This window comes from Dermacentor variabilis, chromosome 7 (genome assembly GCF_050947875.1).
Source record: "Dermacentor variabilis isolate Ectoservices chromosome 7, ASM5094787v1, whole genome shotgun sequence".
NCBI classification, from domain to species: Eukaryota; Metazoa; Arthropoda; class Arachnida; order Ixodida; family Ixodidae; genus Dermacentor; species Dermacentor variabilis.
Genome location: NC_134574.1, coordinates 169,932,611 through 169,950,545, shown reverse-complemented (window position 1 = coordinate 169,950,545; position 17,935 = coordinate 169,932,611). Strand labels below are relative to the sequence as shown.

At 43.5% G+C, this 17,935-nt stretch overlaps 1 protein-coding gene across 1 annotated transcript in view; it reads right to left on the bottom strand.

The window, feature by feature from the left end:
- LOC142588482 (proteasome activator complex subunit 4A-like) overlaps window positions 1-17,935 on the bottom strand; it is a 122,921-nt gene that overhangs the window by 60,036 nt on the left and 44,950 nt on the right. Inside the window, exons 13-23 of the mRNA XM_075700264.1 lie at window positions 17,294-17,447; window positions 11,567-11,665; window positions 9,695-9,832; window positions 8,859-9,080; window positions 6,398-6,555; window positions 5,785-5,877; window positions 3,920-3,975; window positions 2,806-2,871; window positions 2,699-2,754; window positions 2,536-2,634; window positions 1,878-1,940 (exon numbers count right to left, since the gene is read on the bottom strand). Of these exons, the coding sequence (XP_075556379.1) occupies window positions 1,878-1,940; window positions 2,536-2,634; window positions 2,699-2,754; window positions 2,806-2,871; window positions 3,920-3,975; window positions 5,785-5,877; window positions 6,398-6,555; window positions 8,859-9,080; window positions 9,695-9,832; window positions 11,567-11,665; window positions 17,294-17,447 (1,204 nt within the window). The remainder of the gene's footprint in view (window positions 1-1,877; window positions 1,941-2,535; window positions 2,635-2,698; window positions 2,755-2,805; window positions 2,872-3,919; window positions 3,976-5,784; window positions 5,878-6,397; window positions 6,556-8,858; window positions 9,081-9,694; window positions 9,833-11,566; window positions 11,666-17,293; window positions 17,448-17,935) is intronic.

Here is a 17,935-nt window from a genome sequence, read left to right as displayed (position 1 = left end):
CTTAAACAGTAGTTTCGTTTTAAAAGTAGCAAAGTCAAATACCCGACTCAGTGGCCATTGAACATGATGTGTTTTGCATCCACATAAATCGTACCAGCTTATTGCATACGTATCGGTTAACACGTAGTGTTCCCACTTTTTGTCGTGCAAACGCGGCGATGCATCGCATCCATTGGGCGGCCCGGCAGGACAACAAGCCTGAGAGATCAGAACAACGGCCTCCAAGTGCCTTGTGCATTTGCGCATGCAGCCACATCAACATCAACATCATTTCGGCACCATGCAATAGAATAAAGAACTGTGCCAGAGAGCGTTGTGGCATCGTGCGAACAAGGACTCCTGTCATGCCAAAGCTCAGATAAAAAAGATGCCGGGTGCTCAGCATCGAAGAAAAATTGGACATAGTTCGTGCTATCAAATGTGATACGAAGAAGTTGGCGCTGGCATGCGACAGGTATCTACTGTTGACCACAGTGTGTGACATTTGGAATGCAAAGAAGTTGCTTGGCAGCGCTGCTGCGACCGTGTAGAGATGTCGGCTACGAGATTCAACTCTTCACCATCGTTGCCTCTGTTGCTGAAGTGTCAACTAGCGACAGTGATGAGAACGACACAGAAAGTGACAGCACGGGCAATTCACGCCTGACAGTGGCAGAAGCTGCGCGTTACTTCAGCCTCGTGAATGCAATTGTCGTGACGAGAACAGCACGCCACAATGAAAAAAGTGCCCTGCAACTTCTGCAGTACTACCGCCCACGTGTACAGAGAACATGCAACGCCAACGAGGAATCTGCCATGCGAGTGTTTGCCAAGAAGAGGGGGCTGGCTGAAAAGCTGGCTTCAGTAAGTTTGAGACCGCTGTCTTTGCTGCTAGGCCGCCGTGGCGCCAAACAAAAATAACACTCTTGTCACACGAGGTGAATAAATACTGCATGTCTTTTTCCCCTTTCATCACACTCTTAGTTTCGTCTCATGCTACTTCGGTTAAGCAGTACTACTGTTTAGTACGTACTTTTTGCAAGCTCCGGCCAACTACGGTTTAATGAGGTTTCTGTGTATTACGTGAACAAAAAGAAAAAGAGAGTAACAACATAACGCCTTAACTACTCATGAAATGTTATCCTGCAACATCTGAAAGTACATAAAGAAGTGCTACTTGACAATATGATTTAAGGACACTGACCAAACATCTTGCAATCTCACAAAAAGAAAAATTGCATCTGTTATTTTATATAATTATAACAAAATAAACAAAAGCCTGCTGCCTTGGCTTATAGGCAATGGCATTTTATTGATCAGCGCAAGCTCAGCAACTTTCCATAGGTAGGATCCAAACCCATGTCTTCACATTACACGAGTGAGGCTCTTACCAGTTGAGCTACTGCAATGCCATTTTCCTATCCCCTTTTGGGGCACTAGATATAACCCTGGAAGTGTTAGCGTGTGGCATAACTCACAGCCGTGACAGTGGATGTAGAACATCCTTTCTACCGCAGGCATCAGATAGCATGTGAGCTTTGACTAAAAGCTATGAGTAAAAAGCTTAATGTGCATTACTTTGTAATCCTCTCAAAGTCCCTAGCTCCAGCACAGCAGTGAAAACAAGTCTGTAGAAGCAGTACATGATTGCAGGAGTTACAACTGTTCTCAATTAAACCATGCGGCGCTCTGTCATGGCCAGTCCTCATGACCCACCCTCATGACCCATCCTCATGACCCATCCTCATGATCTATGTCAAGACTGCCTGTGCCAAGTTAAAGGGACCATGGGCCTCGTCAAGCTATTCTGTGGCTTTTATACCTTTATGGCCCTCAACATGGGTATCCTTCGTATTGTGATGCTAAAATAAAGTAAATATGACGATCGATGAACTCGCCTCTTGTTGCAGCTGCGCTCTGTCCACCAGTAGAGCTCGGATGTGTTGCTTGTGCCTGGCCAGCTGCAATGAAAAAGATGGCGAGACAACTATGATTTGTATGCGCTGGTTCTGTAATATGCTAAAGTGATAAATTGGCTTTTATAAATATGTATTTATATTAACTTGACTTTGATACTATGTTTCTTTTTTCTGACTTACCACTTTCTACTGACAACCTCCATTCATGGTTTAAAAAGGCAAGCACAAAAAGCATGGACACAAGATGATCAAAAAGGACAACACAGACGCTGAGTGAAAACTGAATGCTAGCACTGAAGAGAAACAGAACGAAAACAAGAACTATCTGCACATGCTCTGGGGATGGCAATGCCAACCTGTTAACCATGTGCACACATGTTTTTCTCAACAGGTTCAAACACGACAATTTGTGTTTACAAACGTTTATCAAAGGCTGACAAACATGTGCTACTGAAATCAGACATGGCAAGCCTTAACTATAAAATAAACTTCTTGCCTTTGTCTGAATAGATTTTTACTAGTACCTTCAAAATTGGGAGTACAATTACGTTTGCAACAGTGTGACAAAATATAGGGTGGTGTTCCGCTTGTCACGCACGTTACCACGAGCTACACCTTGCAAATATTTCAAACGTACCCTGTTCTCCAAGCCCTTCTTGACAATGTTGAACCCCTTCCACCGAGTATCGAAATCGTCCTTGGGGATTCCCCAGAAGAACATGAGCTCATGGTAGATCTACAATGAGAGAGGAGGCATTGCAGTTGAAATGCACTGTGTGTGATGCTTGGCTAGGATTTACCTTGATGATCAGGCAAAGAGACTTGATGTCATCCTCATGAGTCTCCAGGGTATGGTCTGCAAAGCCAACAGTCCATGAGCGCTAGCAGTAAACCAGACACCACGTACCTAAAACCTTCTGCATGATGGTGGCTATGACTTGTCGCACGTTTTCTCCAGATTTGAAGTCCACGGCTGCAAGGTGAAAATAATAATAAAATACTTTGAAAACAAGCACAAGTGATTAGCATCGGTGGCCAAATGCGAGTAAAACAAGACAGCCCAAGCCCTGAAAAATTGACACCTGCCCTACTGTGCAGCAGCAATATCTTATTTCCTTTAACACACAATGCCAAACATCGCTTTATCCAAGGAGCATATAATGCAAAAATAGCTTCATTATATCTTATAATTGTAAATGTGACTATAATAAGGGGTTCACTATTTGGTACACCACCTCTAATTTTTTCCTATCTTAAAATTTCGGTCTGTAAAAATATTTTTGAGGATTCCAGTTTTCTTAATTATTAATTTACAACGATAATCTATTTAATTAGTATGTTATAACCACTGCTAATACCCATGTAATAAAATCATAGAGCATATACTTTCAAAATTGTCACTCTGTGCTTCAAGACCACTACTCATTCACATTAGAAAAACATATTAAAAATTGCATTTATTTTTCTCATACAACAAATTGGGCAATGGACCCTAAAGTAAAGGCTAGAAAAGTGTAGCTTTAGTGCGCCTGAGGCCAAACATAAGTAAATACGTACATGTCAGAGCAACAAGAATGCAGTCAACAGTCAAAGTAATACCAGAATACATTCATACAAGATTACGCTCAATCGAAGTAGCAATTGCAAAAATAAACATTCACAAATACAGGTTTACACCTGAAAACAGTATCACAAAATCTATAATTTAATGAATACAAGTTGAATATATGAAACATTCAAGAAGTCCTTCTTAAACAATTTACACAAACAAAGTTTCAGGGTAATCATGGTACACACCAGTACATATTGGCACATTATCGTAAACTGCAATAATTGACTGCCTAGGTGTCCGATTTCTCCTCACAATATGTCCAGTGACTTAATACAAAATTAACTAAGCCTGTTCAGTACGGACACATTTCGGCATTCCCAGTTAAGAACAGTTGCTCTACATGATCCAACTCTACAATGTACAACGGCTGGCTGAAACAAGGACTTAACAAGAATGACTCAAGACTTGCATTGTATTCCTAGGTAGACCTTGTACTCGAAGTGAGCAGGAACTTTTGAGGCAAGTCTGCAAGGAGGAAAGAAGGCAGACAAACAATTAATGATCAGCATCAAATTAGCATTACTTGGCATTAGCAACCAATACAGTGTTTGTACATACACACACACACATGCACGCACACACACACACACATGCATACAAAAATAAATAAAAATGAGACAAGAACAATAATGTACACAACTATAAGAATGTACTATTAATTTACAGAACTATAGAAATGTGGTACTAATTTTCAAATTATATTTATTTACAGGTGAACTATATGTGCATTGCAGTGAAAATACCAAGGAATCAAAACCAAAGCAGCTCTAATGAAAAACGGCTCCTTCACTATTTGATGTGCCTGTGGAACATGTTTCAAGAGACACTTATTTTTTTTGCAATTGTGAAAGTAATAGCCTGCTGACACTGCCACCATTACTGCAGTTGAGCCCACTTATAACAATATTATAGTGCAAAGACAATCCCACTACTATAACCGATAGTTGTTACAATCAGGTTGCACCAGGTCTCCCTTCCACCCTTGTGTTGGCGTCGGTGCCCAAGTCCAGCAATAAGTAGCGTTATGCGACAAAGGTGTGCTGTGTGGGTTGCATAGCACAAAAGCGGATGTAGCGAAGGCATGGGTCATGCAGGAGAGTGCAGCATCTTGCATTTTCTTTTCCCAAAAAATTTTGCAGTTTTTCATTTTTTTCGCACATACACCTTACCCTGTAGCCAGATTTAACTGTTACAGACAAATTCACTTATAAGAATATTCAAGTGCAAGGAAAATAAGAAAATCCCACTGGTATAACTGATAATTGCTATAACCAGGTTGTCATAACCAGGTTGCATGAAAAAGGCACAGGGGACAAACATCCAAACATCTTCATTAGACAGACAGAAGTGCAGTCAGACCCACTTATAGCACTACCGGTTTTAACAATACTCGGACATAACAATGGGAGGCCCTGGCACTGTGAACTTTTGAGTGTGTTCTACGATAAAATAGACCACTAACTACAACGTTCGCATGCCGCATTACTGGCTATAAGAATTAAATGTGGCTACAGAGTGTCTGCGCTGAGACGAAAAACTCAATATACAGGGAAAAAAGAAAAGAAAAGCAGCTGCCGCATTCACCTGCGTGCTACATACTTTCACCACACTTGCCTTTGTGGCACACCTTCGTCGCGCTGCCCTGTGCAATGCCCTACGCATTGCCCCTCTCCTGTCTTCTCTTTCTGTATGCAAAAAAGAAGTGAGGTGCGCAGACAGGACACAAGAGTAGAGAAGCCGACAACACGAACATGTTTTAATTTCTACAATCACCCACTGTTACCGCTTCTCGAATCAACTGGCACAAACAGTATCGGCCCCATGAGCAGAACGTATGCTTAATGTTTGTTCTCTACCCTTATACAAACCGAGACTACGTGACCAAAGAGTATACGAAATTTTTCACAAAGCCTTCCAATAAATTTAAGTCCTGCAAAGTTTGTATTCAGTCCATCATCACTTCATATTGTTCTCCTACGTGTTTTCGCTTACAATAATCCTTTACAAAATACACCATGCTTTGTTCTCATAATGAATGTACGTAAAGATAAAGAAAGAAATATAGGCTGGAAGTGTTCTTCACTGAAAAAAAGTTGGTGCCTCAGCTGAAGGTCTCGTCACGAGGCCTAAAGTTAGGTCAGAGGCTTAACCTAAGCAAATTCACGAGTCAACAATTGCACAACCTAACCAACCTCAGACCCACCCTAATGTAAGCCAAGTCAAGCACTGGCTTGACTTAACACACACACACACGTGAAGAAAATCGAAGCTCACAGGTTGATTGGCTCGCCAGGCCAAAGGGGCAGCACCAGGCCTGCTCCCAGAATACAATCCAGGACCAGGTTGAGACTACGCTGCACCTCTTCCCTGGAAAAGTATATCACCAATCAAGAGTCCTGAACTGAAAGCAAGTCACACGTGACTCAGGCACGCTTTTATTCGACCCAGGTGCACACAAATACACAGGTTGTCACTAAGTAAACAAATATGACCACTGAATATCAAAAGTATGATCAATAGATCCGAGTTTAAGATGAATTTCGCTACCACTCTGCTGGGTGAAGCTGCTTTGCCCATTTTGGTCTGTGGTACCACTTCTGCGAATGGCCTAGATAGGCCTAGTGTTTGGAATTGGTAAACATTCACTCAATATTTCTGCATGTCACCATTTAGGGATCATTCCTTGTAATTTGTTTGCATGAAAGGAGCAATAAATCTCTTTTTGTATGCTTGTACTACTACACCGTCATTTACTTTGTTCCCTAGATCATTTCAACCCCATAAGACATGCTGCGAGAGCAGTCAAAAATGAGAAGTGAACTGTACTATATGACATTACCTCCCCCTGCCCTGTTGTAAAAGACTACGAAGGGGCTTCTAGACCAACCTGGACAGAGTGCGTTCCCCACGGCTCCAGGCAAGCAAAGCCTGCAACTCGGGCTGCAGAAACGTTTCAAGCAGGTCTTGCACGCATGCCAACTCTTCACTGGTTGGCACGTGCCACTTGATGTCCAGATGATCTAGGTCTCCCGCTCGGCCCCACTCCTGCCAGAATGCACAATCAGAACGCAATTAAGCACTCTTCAATCTTGGATTCTGACGTCTGGCAGGCATTAGACAACATGCTTTATCATTATTACAGAAGAATCCAATGGCAATCAGGCTAACTTTCTGTTCTCTTATCATCTATCAATATCCCTGTGATCGCTTTTCGTCATGAAAAAAAAAAATTGCAAAAGTAAGTAAGCCATTTATGCTAACAAGGTTGAAGCTTAAAGGCCAACTGCAACAAAATTTCACTTTGACTACACTTGTTATAAATGAATAGTGTATACCCTTGCAACAATTTTGGCAGAACCGCAGGGCTGGCAATTGTATATGTAGTGCTTTTTGTTAGTAGCCTTTAACCCTTTAATGACGGCACATATATATACCTCCCAAAAAACTTTTTTTTTTCTGCCTAAATGTGGTAAACACATTAAGAATAACCATTATCAATAAAATAACAAAATAATTCACAGTAACTTTTTCAGCAAAAGGGGAAACAACCCCAGGCAGAAAACTGGAAGTGTGTTTCTCTCCCAAGCCACCTAGGCTTCGTTTGCAATTTGTACACACAGCTCTCATATGTGAACCGCGGGTGTACATTTCATTTGCTTTACATCACGTGTGTGACACCACTGCATCTGGAGATCTTGCATCGGTCTGTCTCCGCTGACCATGCTTTCAAAAGAAAGCGAGTCGCGTGCCAAACTTCTATCTTGTCATGTGCTGCTGCTCTAAACCAACAATGATGCTAGCTGCCTGCCATTCAGGGTTGACTGAAGACATATAGCCAGAAAATTCAAACTGAACTCGGCAAATAAAATATGTTTTCTTGTATGTTGCCTGTAGGCAACATTTATCAATGAAGGGTTAAACAGCACCTAAGCATACGATGCGTGCACCGGGTGGGTGTCACTATGACGCTAGCCCCAGCAAGTTGCCTCCGGGATTTTTCAGCGTGGGGTAGCCAGCCATAGTTGCCACCTTATTTTGGAGGTCCTGCTGAAAAGCCACACATTCCAAGTTGTGCATTAATTCTAGCGAGTGGTAATGCTGGCATTTTTTTCCAGTTTCAGTATCAAAAACGGATATTTCTGTGAGCTTTTTTATGATGCTTCCGCTCGTATTAGAAACATTAAATTTTCACGGAGGCTTTTCTATATCTACATTATCTCAAACTAGGCTTTTATACACAATAAAGAAGTTTGTTGCAGTAGGCCTATAAAATGCTTAAGCTACTGCTGTATGCCAGTATCAACACTTTTTCTGCACTAGAGTTTTAAGCTGGACTAGTTCAGCAGGACGAGCAAAAAAAGATGAGACAAAGATATAAAAGCAGAATAGATGCGCTGTTGTGCCTGTGCATCTCTTTCCCTGTCATTTGCGCTACTTCGCCTTATTATTAACAGCAATAAGAGGCAAAAAGTAACAGGCATTACCAGTGTTCTTTTGAGTCGCATTTTTCAGAAATAATTGCATATCTGGAAAGCACTGAGCATCCGAATTGTGGACAATCATGCATGTGCCAGCAAGCAAGCTTAAAGGAGACTTGATGAGCGTGAAGGATCCTCCTCCTTGGGCACGTTTTCCTGGCGTGGTGTACAAGATTCCATGTGCCGATTGTGAATCAATGTATATTGGCGAAAGCGGAAATTCCTGCAAGATCTCAAGGAGCACAAGAACGATGTTGCTAAAGTCCACACAGTGACAAATGCCCTCGCAGAGCATGCCAAGAAGATGGGTCGCGAGATAAACTGGGACAATGCATGTATCGTGGCCACAGAGAAGAACCTGACAATGAGGCTCAATCTGAAATCACTAATAATTCAAACAACAAATAACACAATTAAAACACCATCTGATACTCTAAACCATGTGTACTCCCAAATTTAGAGTCATGTGCTGAAAACTATCTAAGAACCTTGTGCACAGCCGAAATTCCATTGTGAACAAGGGATCCGAATGGATCCCGAAATGTCATTTTATTTCTATATTAACTTTGGTCAGTGACGTGCTTCATTTCTGAACAATGCTTTTACCTGACCAGACGGTAGTTCGTTGAACTCTTGACTCTAATAAAACATGTAAGGGGTAATCCTTTATTATGACATCACAAGCGAGGCACCTTTTATTGCTTTCACATCAGTGAAGTTTATATATAGTATATTTTTTCATCACCGGTTCAAAGGAACCTGTCACTGTTTATCAGTCAAATTACCAGCTGGAGATATCTGATGAATCCATATTCTGCACTGTTTAGTAACTGAATCACCAACAAGTGGTGTCCAACAAGCTACACCCACCCTGATAGGCAAGTAGTTTGCAAAGTCGAGACACTGCTCCCATGGTATTGCTGTCATGCGGTAGTCAAGAGGGAAGACCAAGCTGCAAGCCCGAAGGATGTTTCGGAGCAGGCTGCTGGCCAGCAGGTAGCCGCGTCGTGATGACAGGTGCAGTGTGCGATGCAGCACATCCCGTAGCGAGGGGAGGTGCGGAAGCAGCTCCTTACCATTGCAGCGCACCATCTGTGCCGAATGATCAGACAGGATGGAAAGGTTACAGGTGTGTGCTAGCAGGGGCAGTCTTCGACAAATACTTTATGTTAACCTGCTTACCAGTAACATGCTTCCAAATACCTCGACAAAGGCATAAACAAAGACACAGCAACAATGGTGGTTTTGTATTATGTCATACAGGAGCAGTGCTGCACCTTTAGTTACCGATTTATAACATCAGAGGATCAGGCAGGTTTTATACATGACTGCTGAAGACTGCTTATGACTGTAGAGGACTGTCGTATGACTGCAGAAGCTGCACATGATGCACATAGCTCCTCATGATTGCAGATGACAGTGCACTGCAGAGCACTGTGAAAAACTGCACACGATCTGGCACTATGTGCAACTTTGTAAGCCCCTATACGACTGCAAATGACTCGGAAGGAGTATACACAGGACTAGGATGCTAAACAAGACACTATGTGTAACTTTGCAGGATCCGACATTTTCACAGGTTTCTTTTTTTCTTTCTTTCATCAGACACTTCTTTTTCTTCTCTGATGTCAAGATGTGCAACAATCTTGCAGCAGTCAGAAAGTGCATCAAATGATATGCAAAGACAACATGCCCATTCACATTACCTCGGAAAGCAACAGCAGGTCAAAGAGAAGCTCATCGTCAAGTAGTTCCTCTGTGGCCACCTCTTCAGATCCGGTCAGCGCCAGGACAAGCTTGGTGAAGTGTGGCACAAATGTAGCCAGTGCCAGGTTGGGATTGACCTAAATTATGCACAGAAAAATGCATGAAATGCAAAAAACTGACCTCAAACAATGCATCTATATAGGATAGTCAGTGCCCTCTTTAATTCATTATAGCACCCTTTTTAATTTGCTCTAGAAATGAAGAGATTACAAGATGGTCACTTAGTTCACATTTGTTAAGATCACTTTCATCTTCTATTACCTCAGAGTTGCCACTGCTGTCACTTTAGAATCACTTTTACAGCAATATTGTTTACAAGATTGTGAAAGGAGTCCTGAACTACCCCTTGGGCTTGGTGGAAAAAAAAAAAAAAACAGTCAGTAAATAGCACACACTGCTGTGAATATTTCAGCCAAATTTTACAGTCGTGTGCAGTGCATGAAGCATGCACTGGAGTGCAGTCACTTTTTTTCACACTCTCTTTTCAACAGAAGCCTGCTCTGCACTCTTTTCTGGACGCTTTATTTTGTAATAAGGCAGATTCTCATATGCGGCTGCTAGTGGCCAATAGCTGACATCAACCAAGAAGGGTGTTAGCATCAATGTGCTTCTTATTGTGGAAATTTATTGACCACGTTTAGTAAAAAGTAAGCGAAAATATTTTTTCGAATTTCTATAAGAATTAAATACTTCCGGAAGAAGTTGACTATCGTCTGATCACACTCGGCTGCAACCACCTGTGTAGGAATTGAACTTTAGTCACTCTGATTATCGGAGTTGTAGCTGTTGGGTCTCGCTAATTTAGACTAGTTTTGAACAGTCAACTAGCCTCAAACAAAATGAAACCTAACGTCAGACCACACGCACGCTTGTCAGCGTGCGCTCGCTCCTGGCCGCTCCTGGTTAGATGCCTTAGCAGACTTCGCTTCATATTGAGCTATTGATGGCACTTTGAAATGTGCAATTTGGATGTGGCCACTACCAGTCAGTCAAACTGGTGCAGGACAAAGCCAGTACACACCATGTAGTACGACCAGACTGGAGCACATGAGCACGAGCACACACTCCAGCCCTGTCATGCACAAAGCAAACGCTGCGCATATGCACTTCAGTTGCATGTAGCTGCGGTTTCCTACGTTGTGTAGATACCGTGGCTGCCACGAGGTACCATGGCAAGTTCGCTGGCTGAGCACACCGTGGCTCGCTGAGGACAACTGCCTTTGGCTATGTTTGGCAGGTTGTAGGCACCAAAATTTAAAGTAGTGGCGTATATGTGAACATGCAAAATAAAATTTGAAATGCACACCGTGGTGATATTCAGTAGGTGGAGTGCATTGGGGGCATGCCCTGCTTCGCTATAGCCTTTGCAAAGGCAAGGCATTGAAGAAGGAATGGGATCACAGTGAAAGAGATCGTAGGCAATCTTTGGTTGCCAAAAGCTCTGCTTCTTCTGAACACACTGAAGTACTTTTTGCGGCAAAGTATTTCTGAAATAGTCTATTTTAACTTCCAATGTATTTCTCAACTTCAGAAGGAAGTGGTTCAGGGTCACTTTAATAGAACCTAGCTTTCCTGTAATGGCAATATCACTCTGAAAGATGTACATTCATGCCTGATTCTTTATTAATATCTGCTAGTGATTAAAAGCTGTTACGAATTTTGAAGAAACATTAGGACAACTTCTACACAAATACTTAAAGCAATTTCAAACATTAAAGTAGCTAGTTCTGTGGCATCAACTATGGATGGACCTACAGACATATTGAGGGTTGAAAGAATCTATAACCACAATCATTGTAAGAAAGGCTCACCCGGGCCATACAACGGCACAAGTTGGCAACATAGCGGCCAGACACACGAGTCTCCAGGATTCGGTTGGACACAAAGGAATGCAGTTTTTTCAGAGCTGCCTGTAAAGAAACACAAGCCACAGGATCACTTGCTTAACAATTACTGCAGCATAAATGGCAAATGGGACCATATTGTGAGCAAAGTATTCACACCTCATCTTCCTCATCTGTACATATCATCATCGATTCATGTCATCATCGCATCTGTACATATCATCATCAGAGCCGCAACTTCTTTGTCGTCGTAGCGCGGAATCTTCGAGAATAAAGAAGTATCTCAGAAGTGGTGGAGGCTGCTCCTTGTTCCCGAAGTCCTCTCCCCGTTTCTCCCAAGAGTTCCGTTCAAGTCATCACATCACCCCACCCTGTGCCACAATGTCCAATCAAGACCCACCCTGTACAACTGACACTGCCGTCTCTGCCCAGTCTTCTTCCATCTGGACAATCAACATCCGTCAGCGTGACTCCCCAAGTACTAATCGCTGGCTTATGCGAGGCAGACGTCGAAGACTGGGTTGATAACTACGATCAAGTCAGCGACTACAACAGGTGGGACAATTCTCATAAACTATGCAATGTCCCTTTCTACCTCTCTGGCATAGCTAAAGCTTGGTTCTTGAACCATGGGCCCGACTTCCCTGACAGTGCTGCTACCATTTCTATCATTTGTGCTGATTTATGCTCCTGTCTATCAAAAGTGACCATGCCATACTGTAGCGTTCCTTTCTATGGTGCAAACAATGCCAGGATTTACCCAATCGCACAATGTACAGCGCGTGTCTCTATCAATGGCACCCGTCATCACATTGTATTTGCCGTGCTATGTGAGTGCACTCACGCCTTATCCTGTCATCTTTCTTGTGTCCGTTGTTTTGCACTAAACAAAATAATTATGGTGAGTGCACTCAAACTTATTTTGGGTTGGAATTTCTTGTCATCTGCCTCCGTGTTTATCAGCAGTTGCCAACGCCTCCTTTCCCTGACCGACACCAGTCAGCAATGACATTCTATAGATGATGCGCATAGCCGTTTCGTAACAGCCCCAGATAATGTGCTTTTTGTCCGCCGAGATTGTACATGGTGACATGTTCATTCACCCTTATGGCCGCATTTCATCTAGAGGAATTGTGATCACTCCCAGCCTTCTTCTTTTCACTGATGGATGCGCAATGTTTACTGCATTGAACGCTACTCCCGATCCCCCAATTGTTGCACTGTGAATCAACTATCACATGCACTGTTGATGCTCTACCTGTTGTCCATGTTCCTTTGACTGTTGCACTGACGAAATCAACTTTGCCTCCTCTCGACTCTTGTTGCTCTCTTCTGACAAGTTCTATCAGCCCAGACCTTTCACCTACTCAGACTCGAGATCTACTCGATGTGCTAAAAAAACACAGTGCCTTGTTTGACGTCCATTACTGTCCTCAGTAAAACACCTGTCGCCACCGATCGCACTCAGACCAATGGCTTCCACATCATTCACCGATGTCCACACAGAGTGTCTCTTACCGAGCGCAAGGTCATCGAAAAAAATATGTGCGATATGATTGACTGGAATAAAATATGCCCTTCCTCAAGTCCCTGGTCTCCTCCAGTGGTTCTTGTAGAGGAAAAGAATGGCTCAGTTTGCTTTTGCGTTGACTACTGTGCCCTCAACAAAATCACATGCAAAGACGTTTATCCCCTGCCACGAATTGATGACGCAGTAGACTCACTGGGCGCTGAGCACTTCTCCAGTCTTGATCTTCAATCTGGCTACTGGCAAATACCAATGTACGAGCCTGACAAAGAGAAAACAGCATTTGCCACCCCTGATGGGCTCTACGAATCAATGTGATGTCTTTCGGACTTTGCAACGCACCTGCCACATTAGAGCGCATGATAGACAGCGTCTTACGTGGCCTCACATGCAAGACCTGCCTTTGCTATCTTGACGATATAGTTGTCTTTTCTTCAACATTCTCATAACATCTTGAGCACCTTGATGAAGTTTTAACCTGTCTTGCCAAGGCTGGAATGCAGCTGAACACAAAAATATTTCCCTTCACGAGCAGGACAATCAAGGTTCTAGGACACTTAGTAAAGAAGGGATTCGACTGGACCAAGAGAAGATTGTTGCAGTCCTTAACTTTCCCCGGCCAACCCATTAAAACACATGTGCAGTTTTCTTAGTCTCACCTCCTACTTCTGCCATTTTATACGCAACTTCGCAACGCTTGCATCTCCACTCCACCAACTTCTTGGAGCTGCCGTACCCCTAGTTTGGACAGAGGCCTGTGAAGCAGCTTTTCAGGCTCTAAAACGATTTGCTCACGTCCGAGCCGGTATTACGCCATTTTGACACAGCTGCACCTACCATCGTCCACACCGACGCTAGTGGTCATGGCATCAGCGCTGTTTTATTACAACGTGAACATACCTCTCATGAGCGAGTCATTGCCTATGCCAGTTGTTGCCTGTCCACAACAGAGAAAAATGATGCAGTTACTGAACAGGAATGCCTCGCTGTTGTTTGGGCTGTGTAAAAATTCTGCCTGTATTTACACGGCCGCCGTTTCACGGTCAATAAAGACCATCACGTGTTGTGCTGGCTCTCCTCATTGAAGAACTTATCAGGTCGTCTTGGGCACTGGGTGATTCACTTACAGGAGTACGACTTTGACAAAATGTACAGGTCTGGAAAGAAGCACCAGGACACCGACGCCCTCTCTCTCATTGCCCGCTTCCGCTCTCACCTCACACACCCACACCTTAATAAAATAGCCCGTCTCGTGAGCCACCTTCATCCCCTTTACAAATAGCAACACTGGACTGGCAAGGTGCTGACTGTCATCAAATTCTTATTGCGCACCAGCATGCAGACCCATGCTGTCAGACAATTCTTGACCGCCTTAGCGGTTCTTCCTCGCCCCCAAACTCCCATCTGCGTCGACAACTTGACCAATTCGAGTTGCACAACGGTACCCTATGCCGCTACATTTCTCACCCAGATGGCAAAAAATGGGTCCCGGTCATTCCCCATTCTCTGCAAAGTAACACTCTACAAGATTTTCACGATGATCCAATGGCAGGGCACCTTGGACATTACAAGACGTATGGCTGGATCTGAAGCCGGTTCTCTTGGCCTGGCCTCTCCTCCGTCGTGGCCAAGTATGTCGCCTCTTGCGTGCCTTGTCCATGCCGCAAACGCTCTACATCTGCACCTGCTGGGTCCCTGCAACCCTTCCCTTGTCCTGTTTCTCCCTTTGAGGTCATCGGAATAGACTTGTACGGGCGTCTTCCCCTGACTGCCAACGGTAATTGCTGGATCGTGACAGCTGTTAATCCCCTCACTCGTTATGCTGAGACAGCTTCTGAAGTTGCGGACTTTTTCCTGCGAGGCATCTGTTTCCTCCATGGAGCATGACGCGTTCTCCTCAGCGACTGCAGAAAGGTGTTCCTCTCTTCCATTTTTGCTGACGTTCTACGAACTACCAGCACTGTTCATAAAACAAATTCCAGCTACCATCCACAAACCAATGGCTTGACCGAGCATTTCCATCGTACACTCTCTAGCATGATCTCAATGTACATCAGCCTGGACCACACAAACGGGGATGCAATCCTTCCATTTCTGACTTTTGCCTATAACACTGCACCTCAACATACCACCAGTTTTCCCCCATTCTTGCTTGTCTTCGGCCGCTCACTAACTTTCGCCCTTGATGCATCTTCCTTCATGGCCCCTGTCTCATCAGCAATGTCTTTTTCTGAACAATTTGTTTCCCGCCTCGCCCACTGCCACTACCTCGACCACATGAACACCGACATCTCCCAATATGCTCGCAATCACCGCTATGACTCCACTCGCCTCAGTGAGATTTTCTGCCCCTGGCGGCGAAGTACTACTCTGGACACCTGTACGTGTCCCCAGTTTATGTGACTAATTTCACAGTCGTTTTCTTGGACCCTCCCAGATTCTTGAACGAACTTTGCCTGTTAATTACCACATTTCGCCTCTTTGTACTCCCTCTGACCATCGTCGTCGTGGGACCGAGAGTGTGCACGTGTCACATTTGAAACCTTCTGTACGGCACGTTTCGTAGCACACTTCTGTGGCCAGGCTGCCCGCTTCCGCTAGAGGGGGAAATTAGTGTGAGCAAAGTATTCGCATCTCATCTTCCTCATCTGTACATATCATCATCGATTCATGTCATCATCGTATCTGTACATATCATCATCAGAGCAACGACTTCTTTGTCATTGTAGCATGGAATCTTCGAGAATAAAGAAGTTTCTCAGAATATGAACAGTGGCTGAGCTGAGCCAACTTTTTGACAAGTGGACCTGTCCTTGTCAGAACAAATACCCTTGTCGTAACAATAAGTCCATGCTGAGGCTTTTCTTGTTAAGCCAAAGTTGATCACATCAAGTCTATATCCTCTTCTTTGTTCTGAACTCGAAACATAGATGCTCAAATCCATGCAGCTGGGACAGGCTTCCTGTACAGACTATAGGTGACTTGTAAAAGCAACTAAAACACCATTATTTTGCAGTCGGCAAACAAGAAAAATGAAAAAGAAAAATTGAAAATTCACAGTTCACATAATACTTTTCCTGCACCTAATGCAAAAGAACAGGCAAACACGATTACTTTTGTCACGGGCTACCAATTATCTCAAAATTTATGTAAAAAAAAAAATTAAATTTTCGGGTTTTACGTGCCAAAACCACTTTCTGATTAAGAGGCACGCCGTAGTGGAGGACTCCAGAAATTTCGACCACCTGGGGATCTTTAACGTGCATCTAAATCTAAGCACACGGGTGTTTTTGCATTTCGCCCCCATCGAAATGCGGTCAAAATTTATGTAATTCAATTCAGCTTGAAAAACTTAAAAAAGAAGGTTCACATGCTCAAGAACTTCCATGAAATTGAGATCCAAATGATTAAAGCTAATGCCACTTCCGAATAGGTAAAATTAGTGGAAGTCCACTTCGTGATTATTTACAGCCAACTACCAGGCATATCCTCAAGCTGATGTCTTAACATTTTAAGTTGACATTTCAACTTAATTTAAGCACACAGAAAGTGCCTTCCAGTATAAGGTGTGTTTAAAGTCATGGCAGAGTATTCTGACCCCGCATACTACTTTCTATAATTAATAAAGGGAAAATCAGACATCCACCCACTCGTAGCAACTGCTACAAAGGTAACCCCTACGGGTTCCTCGAAAGAAAAGCCTCGCAGTTGAAGAAAAATTCTTTATTAATTGCTTCTCTCCACCATGTGGATTTCCGCAGAACTATTATGTGAAACTCTTGCCTTTGCTTCGAGTTGTTGACAAATTCGACTTCGCCCTACCATCTGCTAGCCGCCTAGTTAGCTCAGATGGTAGAGTAGCTGCCCTGGAAAGGCGGTGGTCCCGAGTTCGAGTCCCGGATTAGGACGAATTTTTCTTCAACTGCGAGGCTTTTCTTTCGAGGAACCCGTATGGGTTCCTTCTGTTGCAGCTGCTACAAACGCCATTACAGTTTTCTCACATCAGCTCTGCCATCCCCCATTTTGATTCTTTCATGCAACCCGGTTATAACAATTATTGGTTATAACAATGAAATTTTCGTGGCACTTGAATATTGTTATGAGTGGGTTCTACTGTAGTAGCAGCTAAGGTGCAACAAAGCCTGCAAGAGGTTTACAACCCTTACCTGGAATATGTTGGGCGAGCACTGAGTCAGAATGCTGCTGAAGGTGGAGGAAAGGCCCACTTCCAGAATGTTCTCCTCCGTGTTCATCTTGTCTGTATCACGGTCCAGCCTTGTCGGATTCTCCAAGCTGCTATTTTCAATCAGCGAAAAGCACCTACCACCACGAAAGGACACCAGTAAAGAGTTTGTTGCTAATATTCGTGTCGACTTGTGAGCTCACATAGCAACACTTGTGCATATCATATTAACCGCTAAAAAAAGATGAGGACAGGGAAAGAGAGCACTTGTGGACTTGTGTGGCACTCACGTTGACAGGGAACAACAGTGAGTTTACTTAATGAAATGTATTTTTAAATCTATAAAAGCTCAACCACGCACTTTTTGCATGTAAAGTAGTTACTATTTAGCAAGTATGAAATTAAGACACAGGATATCTTTATTTGGCCTCGAAAGGCCAGAACCCGGCTCCACCAATAATATTGTGGTGTCCCGACAGAGATGAATTTGCTGACTTGTGTAGCAATAAGGCCAGGTATCATAACTATGCTCATAAAAGAACAGAAACTATAGACCTGCGTGTGTTTCTTCTGGCTCTGTTCGCATGCAGCAGCCACAGCGATTGCAGGAATGGAGTGGTGCATC